We start from the raw sequence: 20,116 nt of genomic DNA on the forward strand, positions 1-20,116 counted from the left end.
GAAATACACCCCCATCTTTTAGTTTTGTTTGATTATGATGCTAGTCATGATAATAATAGATATCTGAACATAAGACAATATTTTGAATAATCTAAAGAATCATTTTAATACACTCTACATTCTAAATGAAAGTGATTAACCAAAAGATGTGAAATTAAGTGTTTTTCAAGAGTCTTTTGTAGCAATAAAAATTTTAATTTAGCAGATACTCAAGTTTCCCCTTCAAGCATTTATTTAGTCAAATTAGTGACACTTGGCTCTAAGTGAGACACTAGTCACAACTTAAAGTTGTCAAGCTTGTAATCTTGAATAAGAAGTATATGAGTTGACTGTTAAGTGTCTGGCTTTTCCCACTCAACATAAACTGTTAGATATTTGGAAATGTATTGTTTGCAAAAGTAGATTGCTTGTGTGTATATAGTTTTGGATTTTTAAACAAAAAATAATCTAGACTCTGCCATAGAAATCGAAACAAAGTTCTGAACCTACTACCGACTCTTCTCAGACCAATATCTCTATTGAAAGCTCACTATAATGTAATTTTAAAATTATATTCCTCAAACAAAAAAAGGAAGAGAAGAAAATTATATTCTTAAAAATAGCCCAATAGCAACTACATTGTCCTATGGTGACCCTTAGACTCTCAAGCCCTAGAGGTAACATCAATTTATCACTTCATTTCGTACACTCCTATACCTTACCCTCAAGTTTCTCTTTATTTTTAAAACATTTGTGCCTCACCTTAATAAATGCCTTCCTAACTGATAACATGCTGGTGATTCTGTGGTGTGCTTTCTTGACCAGGGCGCTGCATTCCCCACAAGTTAGAATGCAATGGAGAAAACGACTGCGGAGACAATTCAGATGAAAGGCATTGTGGGAGAACAAAGGCAGTATGTCCACAGAAATACTATCCCATCCCTAACGTGCAGCTGATGGGCACTGGGTATGTAACATCCTTTTTCCACTTGGGGACAAGAAGGTGTTCCTGAAGTAATGAGAGGTACAAGAGCAACAGACACCGCGCAAACTCATGGAAAAGAAGCAGCACACTGTTGAGTAATGTTTGAGTGGCTGAATACATTGATCAGGAAAAAAGAGAATATTACTAATGGCTATGCTGTGAGTCAAAATCTCAGCAAGAAAAACAATCTTTTTGTGTGAGAGGGTAAGACACAGTAAAGAGTGGAGAGAGAGAGAGAGAGAGAGAGAGAGAGAGAGAGAGAGAGAGAGAGAGAGAGAGAGAGAGAGAGAGTCATCACCTTCAAGAGAGAGAATCTACTCAGGATCATCACTGGGCTGTCCCATTGTCACTTCATCGTTAACTTCATCAATGCCCAGGCCTAGCTTGACCATGTGGCAAAGAGTTAGAGCTCCCACTGGGAAGCCTGTGCCCTCTGTAGTTTTCCTAGCAGCTTTGACTGGCCCTCTCCCACCTGGCATCCTCTGTCTCTGTCTCTGTCTCTGTCTCTGTCTCTGTCTCTGTCTTTGTCTCTGTCTTTGTCTCTGTCTCTGTCTCTGTCTTTGTCTCTGTCTTTGTCTCTGTCTCTGTTTCTGTCTTTGTCTCTGTCTCTGTCTCTCTGTCTCTGTCTCTGTCTGTCTCTCTCTCTCTCTCGTGGCTTTTTCCTTCTTTCATTTTTGTGTGTCTTAAGGCAGAAAAATCTCCTCCTCCTCCTCTCCTTATTGTTTTGTTTGTTTATTTAATTCTGATAATAAAGTATTCAAAACAAAAACAAGAGTAAATAAGGAAGAGATGGGAAAAGAAAGGAGAAGTAGTTAAGTAGCCATAAAAAATGCAGAGTGATTACAACCAAGTGAAAAAATAGAATAATATGCATGTCAGTGTGGCTAGGGATCCTCTCCAATAGAAAATGTGATTTATGGGTTGGTCAGTGGCTTATAGGCGGCCAGCCTTGTGTTATCACCTGCTCTCACCTTAATAATGAGAAACTGAACTTCAGAAGATTTATTTAGGTCTGTCAAGCCATGAATGGTGGAACCAGAATTCAAGGCCAGATTTCAAAGCCAAATTTGTTTCTATAACTCCACTGCAGCAACCTCTTAGAGAAAACACTGAACAAGTCTAGAGACCATGCAGCCCTTGTTGGGTAAGACTCAAAAGTCCTAATGTTGCTATTTGAGGAGGGCACTAGCAGTTTATCAAGGGAGTCTAAATTCATTAGGTTGTGCCTGTATTTTCAAAATGTTTAGAGAATATAAAAGAAGTCAGCAAAAATGGAACTAAATTTCAGTTTGTAACATAAGCAAAAATTGATAAAAATATAATACTCTCCTATGTCCTCCATTCCCATGATGAAAAGCCCTCCCTTTAACTTGGGGTCAGAAGGAAGTCAACTGGTTGCCAGGTTCTGTTACTTCACAATGGGATCTTAAAACATTTGATTTTTGGGCAAGAGAGATGGCTCAGTGGGAAGATGCAATTGTTCCACAAGCATGGTCCACTGGGCTTGATTTCCCAGAATCCACATAAGAAGCCAGGAGTGGTAGTACATATCTGTCAGTCTGTGTTACAGTGGTGGAGACAGGGACAGGAGACTGTTGGAGGCTCACACGCTTGATACTTCGGGGTCTGCAGTGCAGAATCCAGAAACAAGAGATATCCTGCCTCAAAAACAAAGTGTAAGGCCAGAATGAACACTTAAATATTGTCCTCTGACCCCAACATGTGTGACATAGCATGCACTTGTGACATTCATGTGCCCACTACCCCACCCCACCCACACACACACATGTGAATGCAAAATGAAGTTTTGAATTTTTAAATTTAATTTTTAAAAAATGGATTCTTCACTGATGTTTTCGGCGTGATTTTTTTTGTCACAGTTGCATAATATGGAATCTTGAAGTCTGAAAAACAACTCAAACACAGCCTCATTTGGCTTATAATAAAAACCAGTAACCATTGGACCAGACTCAATAGCACTTGTAAAGTACAGAAGAGATTAGTCTGAAGTAAGGGGGGTTGGGTTCCACACACATTTCTGTATTAGCTATCACAGACAAGTTATTTAATATCATGGGCTTTGGTTTCCCCATGTGTATCCTGCATGACTACAAACTGATCTGTCCTTCTACCCTTAGACTTTCTAATTGCTTCTCACTCCCATAAGAGTGCTTTGACATTTTATTTTTTAATCAGCATGCAGAAATAGCTTCTCTGTTATCCTTTTCCTGCAAGAAAAATCACAGCCCGAATGCCCGCTGATGACCACAGTGTTTCTAATGCTCTGGTTTTCAAGTGTTTGTAACATTCCGACTGATGAAGGTCATAGTACAACTCATCTCCCATTCTGTGGGTCCAGTCTCCAGAGCTACAGATGAGAAAAACTACATGCTGTGTGTACTTTGGCAGGCAGACTGTGTGACCTTCTGACAACCAAGGATTGTTGTCCCAAGGATTCTTAGAAACGAGCAAAGCCTGCATACTCAAGGACATCCAGTCCTCTCTTTTTCTCCCCAGGGAGAGAGTCTTGAAATTTACTGTAATTTCTAATCAGCTGGTTCCAGCATCTCAGCCTCCTCTCTCTTTGCCTTCCAATATTTTTCTACCCACAAAAGATATCTTCTTAGGTGCCTGGCTGTTTTTAAAAATTATGTCTTCTGAGAAAAAAATTAGCATTATTTATATCCACAACATTAATTACTAAGTCTCATACCCAAAGCAAGAATCAAACAATAAAAACATGTGGCTCATTTTCTTATCAGGCTCAGCCAAGGCATTCATACAAATATGTTTGACCATATGTATATATATGTATATATATATATGCATTGCATATCTTTTAGTTTCTGTGTTTTTAACTAGTGCAAGGCCCCTTTCCCAACATGTGTGAGACTCCAATTCCTCCAGCCCAGAAAAACAATGAACTATAAAGCAAATGAGATAAAACAACACTTAGGGAAAACTAAAGTTATTGTTGGTGTGTATTTAAAACACAAAGGTAAGGAGTCAATATAAGCATCTCAGAAGAGACTGAAATATAGGAGCTAGAACCCTCTGCATGGTTGATTAACTCTGACCAAAAAGCAACTTTGAGAAGGAAGTGTTTAATCTAGTTTATACGTCATAGTCCATCACCAAGGGAATCCAGGATGGGAGGTACAGGCAAGAGCCTGACAGCAGGAACTGAAGCAGACATCACAGAACAGGGCTGCTGCTTGATGCCTTGCTCCCTCCAGATCACTCAGCTTCATTTCTTTTTTTAATGGTAAAATCAAAGCAAGCTTTATGTGGTGCATGCCTGAGCCAGGCCAGCAGCTCAGGCTCCGCCTAAAATGGGGTTCAAGAGAACAGCCCCCAAGCCAATTTCTCCTACCTCTTTTATATGGCAAAATCATAGAGTGGGTGGGGGATTTTGCAAGTAAGCATGGTTACAGAAGTCAGACCAGGCAGTTAAGGAAATTGTACTGGAACATCTATTATAGGACATTCTGTGGTCACGGGGTGGTGCACAGTCTAATCCTGAGAACCAGAAACTTAAGTTTTACAGTAAACAGAAACTTAGCTGAACTAGGGAATCAAAATGGCTCTTCCTAATCCTTCTACCCTGGTTTCTTTGTTCAGTCAGGGTGTGTGGAGTGTGTGTGTGGGTGAGTGTGTGCGTGCATGCGTGAGAGACAGGGAGAGAGAGAGAGAGAGAATATGGACATCCATGAACCACAGGCCACTAGCTCCTTCTTGGAGCTAGTTCTCTTGCTTTACCTTTTTTGGAAGCAGTGTCTTGCTTATTGCTTCTGCTGCTGCACCACAGACTCCAAGCAGGCTATATGGACCACGAGCTTCATGCTAACTCTCCTATCCTTATTTCCTATCTCACTTTCAGAACACTGGGATTACAGATGTCCACCACCTCATATGACTTTTGACATGAATTACAGGGATCAAAGTCGGGTCCCCAGGTCTTCTGGCTTGCTCAGCAAGCACTTTTACCCACTGAGCCATCTCCCTGTTTTAATGCCCCCTTTCATTAAAGCTGTTTATCCTGGTGGGTGTGAAATGACAGCTCATTGTGGTTTTGATTTTTATTTCCTGAGTGGTTCATAATGTTGAACATCTTTTCCTGTGTTTGTTAGCTGCTTCCAACTGTTCTCTAAAGAACTACCAATTCAGGTGTTTTTATCCCTTGCACACCATGAACTAATATGTTCTTTATACCATTAGGTTATAAGCATTCTTTGTATATTCTGGGTATAGGTTCTTCAGCAGATAGAAAATTTATTTGTAAATATTTTCTCCAATTGGGCCGTTTTGATATTTTGATGGTATCATTTTAAATATAAACTTTTTAAAAGCCAGTAGTGTGTGTGCATGAGTTTATGTGCATCACATATATGTGGAAGCTGATGGAGGCCATAAAAGGGTATTACATTTCGTAGGACTGGAGTTTATGGGTGATTGTAAGATGCCATGTGTAAATACTGGGAATCAAATCTAGGTCCTCTGCAAAAACACAAAGCAATCTTTTTCTTTAACTTTTTTATTACTTTAATTTTAAATAGCTTGCTTCACATGTCAATCCCAGTTCCCTAGTTCCCTAGTTCCCTCTCCCTCCCACCATCTACCCTAGCCTCCCACCCTATCCCCACTTCCTTCCACATAGGGGATATCTAGAGTCTGTCACTTCACTCAGGGCAGGGTCCAGGCACTCCCCTAAGAGTCCAGGCTGAGAGAGCATCCCTCTTTTTGTTATGGACACACGAAGTCCATTTGTATGCCAGGGATAAACACTGATCCACAGCTCAGGGCCCCATAGGTTGCCCAGGCCTCCTCACTGACTCTCACATTCAGGGGGTCTGAATCAGTCCCATGCTGGCCTCCCAGCTGTCAGTCTGGGGTCCAAGAGCTCTCCCCTTGTTCAGATCAGCTGTCTCTGCTTGTTTTGCCAGCCCATTCTTTGCCAATTTGCTCATCGCTCCTCTCTCTCTATCGCTGGGTTCCATGTGTTCAGTTCAGTGTTTAACTGTAGGTGTTTGCCTCTGCTTCTATCAGTCACTGGATGAAGGCTCCAGGATGGTTATAGACATCAAGTTCATTATCAGGAATGGGCATTCGAGGTGATCTCTCCACTATTGCTCAGCTTGCCAGTTGGTGTCATCCCTTTAGATCACTCGAGGTCACTCTGGTGCCTGATCTGTCTTCTAACCTATGATTCCCTCTATTATGGTGTTTCTCATCCTGTTCTCCCCCTATTCTACTCCCCATTCAAACTTCCTGTTCCCCCATGACCTACTCTCTCTTCCTCTTCTCCCCTTCTCTTCTTCCCAGCTCCCACTCCTCCCCCCACCTCTCTCCATGTTCCCAATCTGTTCAGGAGATTGTGCCTCATTCCTCTTCTCTGGGGTACAATGCATATCTCTCTTAGGTTCTTTCCTGTTTCCCAGACTCTCTGTCAGTGGAAGTGCAGACAATCTTAAAGAATAAGCTATGTCTCCTGCCCTGAAGTATAAATTTTTCATTCTGATAAACTCTAATATATCTACTTATTCTGTTGTGTATGATTTTAGCATATCATCTAAGAAGACTTTGCCTATATATAAAATCACAAAGATTTAGTTTTACAGTTTTCCTTTGAATTTCTGTAGAATTTTAGCTTTTGAATTTTAATATGTGATCCACTTTGAGCTAATTTTTTTATCATATGAAAAATTGTTCAGAATTCACACACTTTCACATGACTATCAAATTATCACAAAAATAACCATTGGTTAAAAATGTAAAAAAAAAACCTTTAATTTCCCCTTGTGGGATTGTCTTGACATTCTAACCAAAAATCAACTGACCACAGATATATGAATTTATTTATGTATTCTTTTTTACTTCATTGACAATATCTCTTTTGTTACACAGTTTATTAGGTTATTCACTTAGTAAATATTTATAAATTATCATTAATAAATACTAGTCATTAGTAAATTAAAAACTGGTTATTGTATTAAAGTTTTTTCTATCATTTAGTTTTTTCCCAATTAAACTTCAATTTCCTGTGTTTCATAGCTTCCGTGTTCAGCAAACAGAGCAGTTGCTAATTTATGGGGTCACCTTATAGGTGATGAATATTACACCCTGAACTTGAAACTGGAAGAAACAAGAGATCATTGAGGTTGTTTCTATCCCATTGATCTATGCGTCTGTCTTTCCTAGTTTCACACCATCTTCATCACTTGGATTCTTTAAGTATAATTTATAATAGAAAATGTGATTCTTCTGATGTTGTTCCTGTTTCTCAAGATTCTTTTGACTATTTTCAAATCAGTTTTCCAATTTTTATGATGAAAAGTCAGCTTAGATTTTATATTGCACTTTTCATTGTTGTAACAAAATATCTTATAGAAACAACTAAAGGAAGATTTGTTTTCAGATCTTTCCCATAGTCTCAGAAAATTCAGTCTAGAGTCTTTGACTGTTTATCCCAAGCCAATGATGAGACAGATCATCATATTGTTCTGGGCATATGAAAGAAGCCACTCAACTCATAGCTGGGAGATAGAGAGAGACTGAGGAACACTGAAAAGACTCAGCTACAAGAACAAGCTCAACTAACCTTCATCCTGCTAGTCTCTTTCCCCTTAGGGAACCTCTAAAAGCAGTGCTACAACTAGGTACACATGAGCCTTCTAGGAGGACACTTCTCATGCAGACTGTAACAGATCTAGATTGGGCTGTCCACATTCAGATATCAATTTGGGAAGCACTGACATGTTGATAATAAAAGTTCTTCCAGTTCATAAATGTGGGGTATCTTTCTACTTATTGAGCCCTTGTTGACTGCTCCAACAATTTTTATACTTTTTAGGTGTTAGGAACTCTTTTATTTTTTCAGTATATATCTGAGACATTTCTTTTTTAATTTTAAATTTAAATTAGACACAATGTTGCTTCACATGTCAATCCCAGGTCCCTCTCCCTTTTCCTTCCCTCCTCCCACGCCCTCCCACCAACCCCCCAGCACCCCCTCATTTCCCCAGAAGGGTGAGGCCCAACATGGGATGTCCACAGTCTGTCATTTCATCCAGGGCAAGCCTAGACCATCACCCAAAAGGCCAGGGTGAGAGTGTATCACTCACTGTGGGATGGGCACTCAAAGTCCATTTGTATGGAAAGGATAAATACTGATCTACTACCCAAGGCCCAATAGATTGCCTAGGTCTCCTCACTGATGCCCACATGCAGGGGTTCTTGATCAGTCTCATGACGAGTTCCCAGCCATCAGTCAGGGGTTCGAGAGCTAACCCTTGTCAGATCAGCTGTTTCTGGGGGTTAAACCAGCCCAGTCTTAACCCTTTTGTTCATCAGTCCTCCCTCTCTGTCACAGGGTTCCTTAAGTTTAGCTCAGTGTTTAGCTGTAGGAGTCTGCATCTGCTTCCATCAGGCATTGAATGAAAGTTCTGTTTTCCAGACTCTCTGGCAGTAGGATTGTAGGCTGGCACTCCCCAGATCTTTATCTAAAATCCATATATGAGAGAGTACACATCATGGTTCTCTTTTTGTGAGAGGGTTACCTCACTCAGGATGGATTCTTCTAGTGCCAACCAATTGCCTGCAAATTTCAATATTCCATTGTTTTTTCTGCTGAGTAGTATGCCATTGTGTAAATGTACCACATTTTCTCTATCCACTCTTCAGTTGAGGGGCATCTAGGTTGCTTCCAAGTTCTGGCTATTACAAATAATGCTTCTATGAATATAGTGGAACAGATATCCTTGTTTTATATATGTGCATCTTTTGGATATAGGACTAAGAGTGGAATTGCTGGGTCTTGTGGTAGGTTTATTCCCATTTTTCTGAGGAATCTCCATAATGATTTCAAAAGTGGCAGTACAAGCTGGCACTCCCTCCAGCAGTGGAGGAGTGTTCCCCTTTCTCCACAAACTCTACAGCATAAACTGTCATTGGTGTTTTTGATTTAGTCACGCTGACAGGAGTAGGATGGTATCTCAGAGTTGTTTTCATTTGCATTTCCCTGATGGCTAGGGATGTTGAGCTCTCTCTCAGCTATTTTAGGCTCCACTATTGAGAATTCTCTAGTTCTGTAGCTTTTTATTCGGATTCTTTGGTGTATGGGAGAATTGCTTCATGAGTTCTTTGTAAATTTTGGAGATCAGCCCTCTGTCAGATATGGGGTTAGTGAATATCTTTTCCCAATCTGTGGACTGCCTTTTTGTCTTGCTGACTGTGTCCTTTGCCTTACAGAAACTTCTCAGCTTCAGGAGGTCCCATGCATTAATTGTTGACCTCAGTATCTGTGCTATTGGTGTTACGTTCAGGAAGCAGTCTCCTGAACCAATTTGTTCAAAGGTACCACCAACTTTCTCTTCTAAGAGGTTCAGTGTAGCTTGATTTATGTTGAGGTCTTTGATCCATTTGGACTTAAGACTTGTGTATGGCAATAGACATGGATCTATCCACATTCTTCTACATGCCAGCATCCAGTAATGCCACCACCATTTGTTGAAGTTACTTTCTTTTTCCATTGTGTATTTTTAGCTTCTTGTCGAAAATGAGAGATGTTCATACATGTATGGGTTAATATCAGGGTGTTCGGTTCAATTCCATTGGTCTACATGTCTATTTTTGTGCCAATACCAAGCTGTTTTCAGGACTACAGCTCTATAATAGAGCTTGAAGTCAGGGATGGTGATGCATCCAGATGTTGCTTTGTTGAGTAAGGTTGTTTTGGCTATCCTTGGTCTTCTGTTTTTCCACAAAAAATTGATTATAGTTCTTTCAAGGTCTGTGAAGAATTTTGCTGGTATATTAATGGGGATTGCATTGAATCTGTAGATTACTTTTAGCAGGATTGCCATTTTTACTACATTGATCCTACCTATCTAAATGCATGGGAGATCTTTCCATTTTCTGATGTCTTCTTTAATTTCTGTCTTTAAAGACTCAAAGTTCTTGCGATACAGGTCTTTTGCTTGTTTGGTTAGCATTACCCCAAGGTATTTTATGATGTTTCTGGCAATTGTACAGGGTGATGTTTCTCTGATTTTTTTCTCAGGCCTTTTATTGTCTGTATATATTAGGACTACTAATTTTCTTAAGTTGATCTTGTATCCTGCCACTTTGCTGAACGTATTTATCAGATGTAGAAGTTCCCTGGTAGTTTTTTGGATCACTTATGCAAACTATCATAACATCTGCAAACAGTGAAAGTTTGACCTCTTCCTTTCCAATTTGTATCCCCATGATCTCCTTTTGTTGTCATATTGCTCTAGCTAGAAATTCAAGTACAATATTGAAAAGATATGGAGAGCGTGGACAGCCTTGTCTTGTTCCTGATTTTAGTGGAATCACCTTGAGTTTCTGTCCATTTACTTTGATGTTGGCTTTTGGTTTGCTGTATATAACTCTTATTATGTTTAGGTATGTTCCTGTTATCCCAGATCACTCCAAGACCTTTATCATGAAGGGGTGTTGGATTTTGTCAGAGGCTTTTTCTGTATCTAGTGAGATGATCATGTGATTTTTGTTTCTCAGCTTGTTTATATGGTGGATTACATTGATGGATTTTCATATGTTGAGTCATCCCTGCATCCCTGGGATGAAACCTACTTGATCATGGTGAATGATTGTTTTGATGTGTTCTTGGATCAGATTTGCCAGTATTTTATTGAGTATTTTTACATCAATGTTCATGAGGGATATTGGTCTGAAGTTCTCTTTCTTAGTTGTGTCTTTGTGAGGCTTGGGGATCAAGGTCATTGAAGACTCATAGAGTTTAGCAAAGACTCTGCTTCTATTGCAGGAAATACTTTGAGAAGAATTGGTATAAGCTGTTCTTTGAATTTCTGGTATAATTCTGCACTAAGGCCATCTGGACCTGGGCTTTTTTTTTGGTTGGGAGACTTTTGATGACTGCTTCTATATCCCTAAGGTTTATAAGTCTGTTTAAATTGCTTTTCTGTTCTTGATTTGGCGAGTGATAGCTATCCAGAAAATTGTCCATTTCCTTTAAATTTTCTAATTTTGTGGAGTACAGGTTTTCAAAGTATGACCTGATGATTCTCTGAATTTCCTGAGTCCATTGTTATGTCCCCCTTTTCGTTTCTGATTTTGTTAATTTGCTTGTTACACTCTGCTGTTTGGTAAGTGTGGACAATGGTTGGTCTATCTTGTTGATTTTATCAAAGAACCAACTCTTCGTTGTATTGTTTTCCTAGTTTCTACTTTATTGATTTCAGCCCTCAGTTTGATTATTTCCTGGCATCTACTCCTCCTGGGGGAGTTTGTTTCTTTGTGTTCTAGAACTTTCAGCTGTGCTGTTAATAATCTAGTGTAACTATTCTCCAGTTTCTTCATGTGGGCACTTAGTGCTGTGAACTTCGCTCGTAGAACTGCTTTCAAAGTGTCCCATAGGTTTGGGCATGTTGTATCTTCATTCCCATTAAATTCTAGGAAGTCTTTAGTTTCTTTTTTTATTTCTCCTTTGACGCAGGAATGGTGCAATTGTGCATTATTCAATTTCCATGAGTTTATAGGTTTATGTAATTTGTGTTGTTGTTGAATTCTAATTTCAACACATGGTGGTCTGATAAGATGCGTGGAGTTAATCCAATTTTTTTGTACCTGTTGAGGTTTGATATGCTGCCATGTATGTGGTCAATTTCTGAGGAGGTTCCATGTGGTGCTGAGAAGAAGGTGTATTCTTTTGTGTTTGGATTGAATGTTCTATAGATGTCTGTTAATCCCAGTTGGGTCATTACTTCTATTAGACCCTTTGCCTCTTTGTTGAGTTTCTGTCTGGTATTCCTGACTAGTGGTGAGAGTGGGGTGCTGAACTCTCCCACTATAAGTGTGTGGGGCTTTATGTGTGATTTGAGTTTTAGTAATGTTTCTTTTATGAACATGGGTGCCTTTGTATTTGGGGCATAGATGTTCAGAATTGAAACTTCATCTTGGTGGATTTCTCCTGTGATGAGTATATGATGACCTTCTTCATGTCTTTTGATTGATTTATTTTAAAGTCTAATTTGTTAGATATTAACATTGCTACCCCTGCTTGTTTCTTGGGTCCATTTGATTGGAAAATCCTTTCCCAACCTTTAACTCAGGGGTAATGTCTGTCTTTGAGGCTGATGTGTTTTTCTTGTATGCAGCAGAAGAATGGATTCTGTCTTTGAGTCAATTCTGTTAGCCTGTGTCTTTTTATGGGCAACTTAATACCATTAATACTGAGTGATATTAATGACAAACTTATTGCTCATTCTTCTTTAATTTGGAATGGTTGTTGGTGGTGTAATTATGTGTGGAATTCCACCCTTTTTTTCTTTTGGCTGTTGGTAAGGTGGGATTATCTAATGCCTATGTTTTTCTAGTTGTAATTGAATTCCTTGGGTTGGAGTTTTCCTTCCAAAACTTTCTGTAGGGCTGGGCTAGTGGATATGTATTGCTTGAATCTAGTTTTGTCATGGAATATCTTGTTTTCTCCATCTACAGTGATTGAAAGCTTCACTAGGTATAGTAGTCTGAGCTGGCATCCATGGTCTCTTAGTGTTGGTAGAATATCCAGGACCTTCTGGCTTTCAGAGTTTCCATGGAGAAGTCAGATGTAATTCTGATAGGTTTGTGTTTATATGTTACTTGGCCTTTTTACTTAGCTGCTCTTAGTATTCTTTCTTTTTGCTGTATATTTGGGGTCTTGATTATTATGTGGTGAGGGGACATTTTTGTGATCCACTCTATTTGGTGTTCTGTAACCTTCTTGTACCTTCATTGGCATGTCTTCCTTTAGGTTGGGTAAGTTTTCTTCTATGATTTTGTTGAATATGTTTTCTGCCCCTTTGATGTGGTTTTCTTCACCTTCTTCTATACCTATTATTCTTAGGTTTGGTGTTTTCATGGTGCCCCATATTTCCTGGATGTTTTGTGGTAAGGATTTGTTGGACTTAGATTTTCTTTGGTTGATGAATCCATTTCTCCTAGTGTATCTTCAACACCTGAGATTCTCTCTTCCATCTCTTGTATTCTGTTGGTAATTCTTCTATCGGTAGTACCTGACCATTTGCCCAGCTTTTCTATTTCCAGCCTTTCTTCAGATTATGTTTTTTTATTATCTCTATTTCAGTTTTCAACCCTTTCACTGTTTTCATTGTTTCTTGTAATTTTCGGGTCATCTTTATGTCCATTTGTCACATTTTATGAATTTTTTGGTTTGTTCTTTCTTCAATTTCTTGCATTTTTTGGTTTTCTTTTTCTTCCATTTCCTGCCTTTTTTGGTTTGTTTTTTCTTCCTTTTCTTGCATTTTTTGGTTTGTTTCTTCTTCCATTTCTTGCATTTTTGGTTTGTTTTTTCTTCCATTTCTTTGAGGGATTTTCCTATATCCTCTTTTAGGACCTCTATCATTTTCATAAAGGTGGTTTTAAGGTCATTCTCTTCTGATTCATTTGCATTGGAATGTTGGAGTCTTGCTGTTGTGGAGTCTCTAGAATCTGGCAGCGTCATATTTGTTTTTCTGTTGCTGAGTGTGTTTTTGTATTGTCTCTTTCCCATCTCTTCTTATGGTGGGTGTAGAAAGAGCCCCTTACTGGTCTGGTGGTTAGGGGACCAGAGTTACCTTTTGGTGGGTGAAAGCAAGTCCAATACTCTGGTAGTTCTCCTCTTCTTGGTGCCTAGTCCTGGTCCTGTGGGTGGAGAAGAAGACAGGGAATCTGGGGTGGGTAGGCTCCCACTGGTGGTCTGTAGGCACTGATCCCCTGGTCCTGTTGGTAGACGAGAAGGCTGCTCTATAGCAGTCCCCAGAAATTCCCAGGCACTGGAAGGCAGGCCCAGATACAGGGCCTGGTTTACCTGGTCCCCTGGTCCCATTGGTGGAAGAGAAGACCAGGTATCTGGGGTATGTGACTCCTGCCAGGAGGAGAGGCTCTGTAGCAATCCCCAGGCTCTGGAAGACAGCAAGACATTTCTTTTAAATTCCATTATAAATGGAAATGTTGTTCTTGAGTACAAATGAATTTTATTTGTAATAGTCAACATTTTAAATACATTTTAACCAGCATGTTGTAGTCATGATTATCTATGAGGTACAATGTAGCTTTTGAATACATATGTACAGTGTCTAACTATCAGATCAGGGAAATGGACACATCTGTTATCCAGACACTTCATTGAGTACTCATCTTTCACTGTACATCTAGGTTAATTTCATATCTTGACTATTATAGTGTTGCAGTAAAGTGAGTAAAGATGTTTCTTTGATATATACAATGACTACTCCTTTGAATACATATCAATAGTAGGGATGCTGTATTGTGGGACATTTCTAGTGTATTTCGCGATTCTCTATACTGTATTCCATAGTGACTGTACTGGTTAATACACCCTCTGTCCCCCTTTTTGTTTTGTTGTTTCTCTACCTATATCTCTTATTGTTTATCTTTTGAGTAATTGGCATTTTAACTAAAGTAAGATAATTTCTTATTATAGTTCTGGTTTGCATTATATGCACGGTTGACTTTTGTCTGTTGGTGTTAAATACTTCAAGCAATCACTCTTGAAGTCAATGTGCAACTCATTTAATGATATTAAAGTCCATTTTCTCCGCTGGAAAACTAGGGAAACTAAAATATACTATTATGCATGTAGGGCAGGCTAGCAATCATGTGTCAACCATTGTTAACTCCCCAAACTACCTGGAGGTAGCAATTGCTACCTCCATTTTTTAAAGGAAGAAAAAAATTGCAGATGCTTTGAAATGCGTGGTAGAAACATCACAACTTTTTTGTATTAGCCAATATTTTGTTTGTAATGTTCTAACTTCATTTTGCATGTTCCTCTCTTACCTTTCTCAGGCATTCTTGTAGTGGCATTTTCATATGGCTGTATTGTGCTGTGCTAATATTCACCTCCTCAACCCTCATCCTACCCAGTTTACCCTCTTTGTTCCACCTTCCATCACTCACCTTGCTCTGAGGACATTGTGCCAACTGGTTAGAATTAAATGTCTGAATAATTAATTATATAATCTAAATCCAAATGCATTACAACAGAGGACCCAAATCCACATGTTGAACTGTTTCTTGATGCCTTCCCAAATAAATGAATCTATTTGTCTTTTCTTGCATAAGCAGGAAGTCAGTAATGCAGCCTCTGAGAAAGGTGAAGCCATTTACTCATTGTTTGTGGTGCATTACCTTCTGGAGGATGCAGTGTCCACTTGAGCACACGCCACTATCAGAACTGAAAAGTGCACATGTGTATCTATCCCTAGTGAGACAGGGTAGAGAGCACTTCCTCTACTACATTGAATTTCCCAATGTTAGTCTCTAGAACCATATTTTGTATCCTATGGAACACAAGGCTACCTGATCAAGCACAATAGAGACTGACCATTTGTATTTTTAAAGACTCTAGCATGATTTTATAAAGAAAATTATCATTTATATAATGGAACATTGCCAAACTTTTGATCAAAAACCACTCTTCTCAGAGAATATGTATTACAGTCTCTAAGAAACTGAAAGACTATGAGATGAATGAAAAAATTTCCTCAAGCTGCTAATAATTTTTGAACACATGATTTTAACTCAACTAATCTCTATGTGCTGAAATTTCTTTATTTGTAAAATAAGTATAAATAAGGCTACCTATAAAATATAATTCTATCTATAAAATATAAAACTTTATCTATAATGTATAAATGTTAAACTGCTTAATGTTTATAAAGCACTTACTATTGCTTAGTTTATAGGAGGTTAATAAATTATATATAAGCATTTGATGAATAAAAGACATTTTAAGTTTAATTGTACCACAATATAGAACTATTATTACAACACTATTAAATTTTCATATTACTATTTCATAATTTACTTTCTACCAATAATTTTACCTTATCATAATATGCTTCCAATGTCTGTGTCAACTTTACAAATGGTAAAAATTATAAGCTCAAATTATTTCATATTGAAATCCCAGCCCTTTCTGAGTTAATAGGGCTGAGTAGGGGACATTCACTTTTTATGGATGGCTCATCATAGAGAAGAATAAGGGAACCTTCCCTTGGAGTCATTTGTCAGAAGTCAAGAATGTCTAGGAAAAAGAATTTCTTTCATATAAGTAAGGTAAATTTTGAAGAGTGCTCTACATCTATTGAATTCTTGAAAATTGCTTTGTTTCCAGGTTTCATTTTCTGGCAGGGGAGCCCAGAGGGGATGTCCTTGATAACTCTTTCACTGGAGGAATATGTAAAACTGTCAAAAGCAGTCGAGCAAGTAATCCATACCGTGTTCCAGCCAATCTGGAAACTGTCAACTTCGAGGTATGGCGGTGTAGTGTGGTATCCGCTCCAACACTGATTATGGTTATAAGCTAAGTTCTTAGAGGAGATTTTGCATATTACATGTAGAAAACAAATTATCCCCAAGAACCCACATGCAGTTAAACAGTTACCTTTTAGGCTTCTTGTAGGTCAGGAATCTTTTAGCCATAATTGTTTACATAGGCAATAGTTTTTCCAACTGCCAGAAAAACAGGTTACTTATTTCACTTTTCATATTTTAGCGTCCTGTTGAAGTATCTTAACTAACTATCCAATTCTTTGTTTCCTAGTTACAAGAAGTCAACTGCTTAAAGCTTTGTTTTAGCTACGATGCACACCAAAACCCGTGAACACATTTCCCAGTATCAAAAAGAACTTGAGCTCCTAGGACTCAATTGTTTTCCCTAATCATTAACCTAAACCACTCCTCAAGAGTTGTCTATACAACTCCTCAATAGAAACTAACAAATCCTAACTGCATGGCATTTTCTAGCTTCTATTTTCTATTCTGCAGTCCTTGCTTTATCAGATGCTGACACAGCACCATATCCTGTCTTTACCTATATTAGTTTTCTCACTAAACTAACCTCTATAATAATTCCTTACTATATTAGTTAAAAATCCTTAATCATCAAAATTCTACTTGAACTAACGCTGTTATTGCATTAAATCATTACTGTGGTGAGGCAGTACAGCCCAAGAGGAAATCATCTTCATAATAATCCACAAGTAAAAATACCCAGTAGAAAAGGGACATTTCCATGAGATAATCGCACTGCATTAAAAGTAGTGGGGATGTCCCCACATCCATTCATCCCATGCCAGATACCAAGGAAAAATGGCAGTGGCAAACATGTAAAAGCACAGTACTAACAAGAGACATTCTGGAGCCATAGTCCTCAGGGCCTTGCCCATGCAAGATTAGTGTCTTGCATTGTCATGAGTCAAACTCCTGAAGCTCAGTTGCCACCTGCTGTTCCTCTGACATGGCTGCAGGCAAACGAGAGTGGAGACAGGGTCATACAGAATCTCTCCCACCCTCTTTTGTCTCAATAGTAGATCTCTGAAGTATACTTTAAATTAAATCCCATACAACACTAAAATCACAATCAGTCTTAAAAAATCAGACTCATCATTGGCAATATCATAATGAAACACTTTACATAATTAAGGCATGCAAAAATAACCGCTTCAGGGGCTGAAGAGATGGCTCAGTGGTTAAGAGCACTAGCTGCTCTTGCAGGGATGTCGAGTTTGGTTCCCAGCACTACTTGATAGCTCAAGACCAGTTTCTGCAGGCACCAGATATGCAAGTACTGCAGAGACGTACAAACAAGCAAAACACTCATATACATAAAGTTATAAAATGTAGAGGTCCATGGCACATGCTGCTGCCAGAGATCATGAGGATGTCTGTGGTCTGTGCTGTCACCAGACACCATGTAGAAGCCCATGATCCGTGCTTCTGCTAACTGTAAAGGACAAGGAAGCTACTGTTGGAGTGGTATAGATGACTGCAGTCGAGAAAAGGGAACATAGAAGGCTTCTGTGACAACCCTTACACCTATCCCCATCAAAGTAACAGCCTAGACAGGAAGACATAGAAGAGAACTCTTAAAATCATGATATGGGTACTGTAGTGTAGCTCTCCACAACTGATGGCTTCTGGACAGGCTGTGTGGTTGGAGAAGGACTCAGTTTTCTTTAAAGGCCTGGCCACCAGGAATTTGACCACACTCTAGTGAGAATGTGGACATTACAAATTGGACTCTTGTTTGCTGCTGCTGCTCATCATCATCATCATCCTCATCATCATCATCATCATTCTCATTCTCATTCTTATTCTTGGTCAACGAAGGTGGAGGAGTGGAACTTAGAGGACTGGAAAACAAAGTGTGATCCAGGGTTCATGTTGTAAAACTTACAAATACTCAACAAAAATAATTATATATCTCAAAGCTTATTGTCTTCTTGTCTAAGTTCTGTGTTCTTTTCTTAATCAAGTTACGCAAAATATTGCCTCTCCAGATCTATGTTTATCTATGGAATCCTATTAGTATTGCATCTACAACACTTGATTCTCTTTCTAACTAGTGTTTTATTATATATAATAAATTCTTTTGGACAGGTACAAACTGTAGAAGATGACTTCAAAACAGATTTCTACAAAGATTTAATTAATCTTGGAAATAATAAAAATGAAGCTGCTTTGTTGTCGGGTGATCAGAAACAGTCTTTTGATTTGTCAATATTTTATGCCTCAAAGTCAAGTAGAGAATCCCAACGTAACTCAGCCATCAAGGAAGCAGTTAAAGCCTCCCACAAAAAGGTAAGGAAAATAGTTCCCCATCATTTATTCTTTCTTCAGAATTAATGCCTATTAAAGCAACAAGAAGCTGAACATTGCTGTATGCTTGGGATTCCTAAGAGATTCTTAAATAGACTTGTTTTTTGTGTTTATTTATTTTTAAAAATGTATTTTTCATTTTAAGTATCAACCCCAGTTGTCCCTCTACCCCCTTCTCTCACACATCTACTTCTCTCCCTTCTCATCCCCATTCACCCTCAAAGGGGACAAGGCCTTCCTTGGGGAGTCCAAAGTCTAGCATACCAAATTGAGTCAGGACCAAGCCCCTACCCCATGTATCAAGGCTCAGCAAGGGAATGGGGAATGGGCTCCAAAAAATCAATTGATGTAACTGGGATAGGTCCTGGTGCCACTGGCACCCCCTCCAAACAGATCAAATCACATAACTGTCACCCACATTCAGAGGGTCTAGTTTGTTCCCATGCAGGTTCCCCAGCTGTCAGTCCACAGTTCGTAAACTGCCACGAGCTTTGGTCAGATGTCTCTGTGGTTTTTCCCATCATGATCTTGACCCCCACCCTTGTTCATATATCATCCCTCCTCCCTCTCTTCAACTGAACTCTAGGAACTCAATCCAGTACTTGGCTGTGGTAGATTCGCTTTTTTTAACTCTCACTTTAGAACTTAAAAGTGTGCTGCAATAGGAATCTTCCCATCTATGACCTAGGCTATGGGAGTTGTGTTTGTTTTATTTTCAGTTTTCTGTTCCATGTTGTGGTCAATATGGATTATTGTCAATAAAGTTTAAGGATCTTTTATTTAATTTTTATTTACAAGTATGTATGTGTGAATGAGTTTTTGCCACATGTATGTAAATACCCACAGTGGTCTGAAGGGGGTGTGGGAACCCCTTGAACAGGAGTTACAAACAATTGTGAGCTACTGGATGTGGGTTCTGGAACCAAACTCAGGTTCTCTGAAAAACCAGCCAGTTCTCTTAACTGCTGAGACATTTCTCTACCCCCTGAGAGGGCTATTTTTTTAAACATCTGTAAATTATATAAAGTAAAAGATTTAGTTTCTTGATGATGTGGTCAGTGATTGGGGCTATTTATTAGAGGGCCTGTGATTTTAATGTATTTTCTTCATTTTTAAAAGTCTTTTGAGACTTTTATGTATGAGTATTATATTTATATCATTTCCAACCTTCTTTCCCCCTATAACTCCTCCCTGCTGTTCCACTCCTTCTCAAATTCAAGACATTATCTTCCTTAGTTATTATCGTTTTACACACACACACACACACACACACACACACACACACAGTCTTTAACCTACTGAGTTCATTTAATGTTGCTCACATGTTCATGTGTTCAGAGCTGATACCTTGATATTTTTTAATAGCAAACAACTTTTTTAATTACATTTTTTTATAAAAGAAATTGCTTAACATGTGAATCCCAGCTCCCTATCCCTCCCCTACTCCCGCACTCCTCACCATCCCACCCCATACCCACCTTTCTCCAC

The 20,116-nt window shown here is 38.8% G+C and overlaps 1 protein-coding gene across 1 annotated transcript in view; it reads left to right on the plus strand.

Annotated features, from left to right (window-relative positions):
• C6 (complement C6) overlaps positions 1-20,116 on the plus strand; it is a 94,479-nt gene that overhangs the window by 15,760 nt on the left and 58,603 nt on the right. The window contains exons 5-7 of the mRNA XM_040757751.1: positions 805-946; positions 16,143-16,281; positions 18,410-18,610. Of these exons, the coding sequence (XP_040613685.1) occupies positions 805-946; positions 16,143-16,281; positions 18,410-18,610 (482 nt within the window). The remainder of the gene's footprint in view (positions 1-804; positions 947-16,142; positions 16,282-18,409; positions 18,611-20,116) is intronic.

The sequence above is a fragment of the Mesocricetus auratus genome, unplaced genomic scaffold (genome assembly GCF_017639785.1).
Source record: "Mesocricetus auratus isolate SY011 unplaced genomic scaffold, BCM_Maur_2.0 Super-Scaffold_100015, whole genome shotgun sequence".
NCBI lineage: Eukaryota > Metazoa > Chordata > Mammalia > Rodentia > Cricetidae > Mesocricetus > Mesocricetus auratus.